The sequence below is a fragment of the Borostomias antarcticus genome (assembly GCF_949987555.1).
Source record: "Borostomias antarcticus genome assembly, chromosome: 3".
In the NCBI taxonomy this organism is placed as follows: Eukaryota; Metazoa; Chordata; class Actinopteri; order Stomiiformes; family Stomiidae; genus Borostomias; species Borostomias antarcticus.
The window spans coordinates 28,100,385-28,105,643 of record NC_140236.1 but is presented as its reverse complement, the minus strand read 5'-3'; the positions used below and the strand labels follow the sequence as shown (position 1 = coordinate 28,105,643).

Below are 5,259 nucleotides of genomic sequence, written 5' to 3'. Positions count from 1 at the left end.
CAATCATTGCCTACAGCGGATAATGTTATATTCAATAATCTTATGACTTACTTACATGTTGTTGTTGTTGTTGTTGTTGTTTGTGACTGTCTCAGGTCCCCCCACCAAAAGAGTAAATCTCAACCTCTCTCTCAAATGAAGAATGATCACTATTTCTTCCTTCATCATTAGCTGTGGGAAGGAGTTTGCAATTAGTGCATACTGTATGTACAATTGTCTGCACTGAGTACTAGAATGATTAAAAAGTGGCAAGAACAGCTGTTTCACAGATGCTATGGGAATCTCAATCTCCATCGAGTCGTCTTTATAGACAATATTAAGTCAGAATATTTAAGTGTTTTTCTAGTCCAGTGTTTCTAAAAAATATATATATTTTAGAAAAAATTGTACTACCTGGATGAATGAATCTCCATAGACAATATTTAAGTCTATTATTATTTTCACAGCAAGACATGAGCTTGTGTAATTGTGTAGTGGAGTGTGTGATTCCATCACGACTGCTTGTTGGATGTTTGTTTAGTGGGAAACATGATCAGGAAATAAGTTATTCTTATTCTGTAATGGGAGATAGAAATCGATGCCAAGCACAAACAATAGCTGGTGAACTGAAGTGTCCTCAAGGACTGACTAACTGTCCTCCCTGCCAGCTTCCCTGGGTGATTATGGCTCTGTGTGGAATCAGCGAGGTATCAGGAGCTCTGTGTACAGTACAGAGAGCAGAGGCACCAATGCTGGTTATCTCACCAGTGTGCGTGTGTGTACTCAGCCAATGTCCCCACACGTACCAGGCCCCAGCGGAGCACTAGGACCACCACAGCACAGCTGCGAATACCAATAACGCTGGAGTTTTTCTTTTTGTGGTTACTATATTAGGTGGTCTTTTGCAGGGCCTTTTACTCTGTGCTCAGGTATTGGTATTTTGGCTGTAGCATTTAGCAAGTATTTTTGCAAATATTCATGTTTTTACTGATTTAGATGTATTGATAGCTTACCTATATCCTCCTTACTATAGTCCCCTCAGCATGATGATTTGATTATCATGTCATCAAAACCATATGGAACATAGAAAGGATGGAAGGATCTCTAAACGGGCCACGTGTGAGTTCTGTGAGGTGGTCTGGTCAAAGCAGTTTCACCTTTGACCCACCCCCCCCCCCCCTCCCCCCCAGCCTCTGAGGATGCACTGTAACTGCTGCGCCCTGGTGACCAGCTCGGACTGGTCTACAACAACCTCCTCCTGGTCAACCAGATGTGGCGCAGACTCAAGGTCTTCATTATCTCCCGTCCGAAGATGTCAACGTTTGATGAGCTCTTCAAGAAGGAGACCGGAAAAGACAGGTGGTTAAAAAGGTTAATGTCGTTTTTAGGTTCACTTTAAGTGAATGAGTCAGTCAAATTATGGTCAAGACAAACTTACAATAAACAGTGCATTTGAGGGTTTGAGTTACTTGAAGAAGCATTTTGCAATGGAAGCAGAATGTATTGTGTTTGTGTTGTACATACTTGTACCAGTATAACACAAGGTGAAGGAGGAAATAAATAAAAAATCCAAAACCCAACACATACACAGAAGCCAGGACGCAGCAGCCAGACTCAACGTCTATTCTATCTGTAATTCTACCCTGTATAAGAAATTCACTGGAGATGATGATTGAAGGGAATGGATGCAGCATCAATGTTTGCATCAGAGGCTCTGATGCAGGCTCTGATGCATGAGCAAACTGCAGTTACCTCAGGAGCTGCCTATTCTTCTTATCACATACTGTATCTTATCTTAAAATCTACATCGACAGATTAATGACCAGAAGTCCGAATGAGACCTACAGTCAGATATTTAGCCATTAGCCATATTCTTGGTGGTAACGGGTTACTTCATTATCTGCTGATAGGGAGGGAGGGACAGATTCTTATACACAGCTTGCAAGACAATGTGCTCTCTACTGTAGCTGAGCTAGAATTAAGAGCTGAGACAGATTGCAGGTCCAAACAGACTCTGTCTGGCGCTCTGCTCCTGGCCCTGTCAGTGCCCCTGCCAGAGGACGCTCAAGCTAACAGGATCATCCAAGACAGGAGTGGCACGGCTGCCAGCTGTGATATCCCCAGTGAGAGTACCTGGCAACCCAGCCAACATCTTCACAAATTACTCTCACTAAACGATAACACTCTATTCCACTGCACTGAACCTGAGTCTGTTTAATCTTCTTTATAATGACCTCCTCCAAGTGTGTCATTCATTATTTAGGAATAAAGCAACGAAAAGCCTTTCAGTTCATTGAAGTAAACACAAGCAGACAGAATCAGAGCCTGAGCCTTTACTTAAGCAATAAACCACGAGAGGCCGTGTGTTATAGTGATTTTATAACAGCTAGGGGGCGTTGTTAGGCACGACGCGAAGCGGAGTGGTTTATTGCTTTTATACAACGGTTACTACAGCTATTAGTGTAAAATAAACACACTGAAATGTAAAATATTAACATTTATTCAAAACAAAGCCGAGCAAAATAGTTCCCCTAATAAAAGGGTTGCCAAGCAACAACAACAACTACAATGCATTGCATCAAATGGGAGGCGCATTAATACTGAAAATGGAATGATATGCGGCCCCAGGTGTGTGTTACAAAGTATTTTAACACGGCTTCCAGACTCAAGAACCAGAACTAACCGTTGTATAATCTCTAATTACTGTGATATCATTGTTTGATATTTGACGTGTTTGATGTGTATTGTCATATTACCGTACATATCTTATGTCCACCTTCGTGTATAGGAGAAGCTCTAACTCCTGGTTGAGCACAGGCTGGTTCACTATGGCTGTAGCTCTGGAGCTGTGTGACAGCATCAACGTATACGGCATGGTAGCTCCTGACTTCTGCAGGTAAGTTCACACCCACAATACAATGCTGCTGTACCTTTCCTAGTTGGATATAATGGATGTAAGCTGCCTACGCTGCATATCATGTCCACTCCAGACATGTTTTCTTAGTGAGGAAAAGAGAGAAGAGGGATCCAGTGATGGGTTTGATTATTGTATATTGAATGTCACCTCTGTGCAAAAAGATTGTGAGCACCCTTCTGGGCTCTGATGGTCTGTATCAGAGGACCAGGACTAGCTTTGATGAGCACTGTATGATCTTTCTCTCTCTCTGTCTTTGACCCTCTCATCTTCCCAATGCTCCTCCAGGTCCTCCTCCCATCTCTCGGTGCCCTATCATTACTACGAGCCCTCAGGGCCCGACGAGTGCTCCATGTATCTCTCACACAAGAGAGGCCGCGGCGGCAGTCACCGCCGCTTCATCACAGAGAAGATGGTGTTCGCCAACTGGGCGCGGACGTTCGACATCGACTTCTACCAGCCAGACTGGCACCCCTCCCCTCCCGGGGAACAGCTCCCCCAGCCCCGGTCCAGCTGGCTCCTGAGACTCTGGTCCCTGGAAACCAGTTTGTGTGTTTGTTCCTGAGACTCTACAGACTGGTCCCTGGAAACCACTGGAGTGTGTTTGGAGCAGAGTTGTTGATTTATGTCCCGTTCCATATGGGAACATTTGGGAGCAGTAGGACTACCGTGTTAAAGCTGCTGGCTGCTACTGCTGTTTAAGAACAGAGACGCACAACAGTAATGTTGGTAGAGTTTATGGCTTGCTGGGTTTTAACTAGGGGTGTAACGGTACATGTATTCGTACCATACCGTACCGTACGGGGCTTTCGGTACGGTACAGACATGTGCCGAGCGAACCGAACGGTACAGTCATGTGCCGAGCGACCCGACAGATCATTCGAGCAGAACCCTTTCAGTAGACTGACGCAAAATATTTGTCACAGTTGTGACAATGGGCTGTTTCTTAATCGACTCTTGTGAAATAGCGCCACACTTTGAACCTTTCACTCTCTCTGCCATCGCTTCTGTCACTGTGAAAACGAGTCTCCTCGCATCGCAGGCGTGTGTGTGCGCCCCCCCCCTCCCCCCCTCAGTTCGGCTCCCTCACACAGCGAAATAGGCTATAGCCTACATGGGGACCTTTGTAATCCATCTCCCATCTAATTGTACCGCAAGTTACTTAGGCCTACCATATTTTGCCGAGCACATAAGTAATTTGATATAGGCTACAGTCCCGTGCGACCCGTCTGTGATTTGGAAATGAGTAGGGGAGAGCGTGGCGCGTTGGAGCATTTTTTGCCTTAAGCTTATTTATTTAAAAATGATTTCGGTTTTATTATGCATTTTGCTATGCATGTATACCTATATCTGTTGGCTACAAAAGGACATCAAAACGAGGTTTCCAGCACTTACCAGTTTCTTACAGTTTATTTGATCATAAGCCTATGTATATAGTTGTATTTATTATGTCTGTATATAGCTTGTATTTATTTATTGTATTATAGGCTAATGTATAGATTGTTGGGTGATGATTTCTATGAATATCTAACTCATAAATTAACTATTATCTACTGAATTAGGCTACCTAACTTGGGCTTAACCCATGAAAAATGGCAGATGCTGTCAGTAGGTAGTCCCTCAGCTCCCTCACCTGACCCTTACTGAACACTTGACCATGGCGAGAGTAGCCAACATCAGGGAGCCGTGTGCTGCCTGCCTCTTGCATGTCCCTCCTCTTTTTAAGTAGCGTAACAGGGAGACGTGTCACGGCTCCACCGCGCCTGCCTCGCCGGTCCGTTTCCCCCGACTCGACTCGCCTGTTGTCTCTGGACCTGACCGTGCCTCTGGACCAGTGTCTGCCTCTGCCCCTGCCCCTGCGTGTGAGCCTGGCCTCGGCGCAGAAGATGAGACCCCTAGCACCTCCCATAGGGCGCAGAGGGAACTGCGTGCCCATCGGCAACAGCGCACCCCCGACCAGCACCTGCAGTTCATCCCGGTGATTGCGACTCTTCCAAATCTGCCACCGAGCGGTCCCACACCTGCAGATAATCAGCACAAGGTTAAGAAGCCGCTCCACACAGCAGTCTGCGCCAGATCGTTGACCAACCTAGTGGGTATCACGACTCTAGCTGATTAGTTCTCCGTACTCGAGCCCTGTCTCACCGTTCTTGTTTTTCATTTATTCCTAGTTAACCTGCCTGACCCACGCCTGCCTGAGGACCACGCTCCTGCCCGACCCACGCCTGTCTGACTACCACGTCCCTGCCTGACCCCCGCTTGCCTCTCCGACCTGATCCTGCCTGGCCATATCAAATAAACACGCCTCCGGGCTTCACCTCCAAGCCTTTTTGAGTCTGCTTTTGGGTCCTCCTCCGCTGGCCCTA

The 5,259-nt window shown here is 46.1% G+C and overlaps 1 protein-coding gene across 1 annotated transcript; it reads left to right on the top strand.

Moving 5' to 3' along the window:
- Positions 1–662: 662 nt before the first annotated feature.
- Positions 663–3,417, top strand: st6galnac5b (ST6 (alpha-N-acetyl-neuraminyl-2,3-beta-galactosyl-1,3)-N-acetylgalactosaminide alpha-2,6-sialyltransferase 5b; the record flags this gene model as incomplete). Its single annotated transcript, XM_084436107.1, is given in 5 exon segments — positions 663–686; positions 1,211–1,338; positions 2,768–2,875; positions 3,182–3,362; positions 3,364–3,417. Coding segments are annotated over 5 exon segments (495 nt in total).
- Between the last annotated feature and the right edge of the window lie 1,842 nt (positions 3,418–5,259).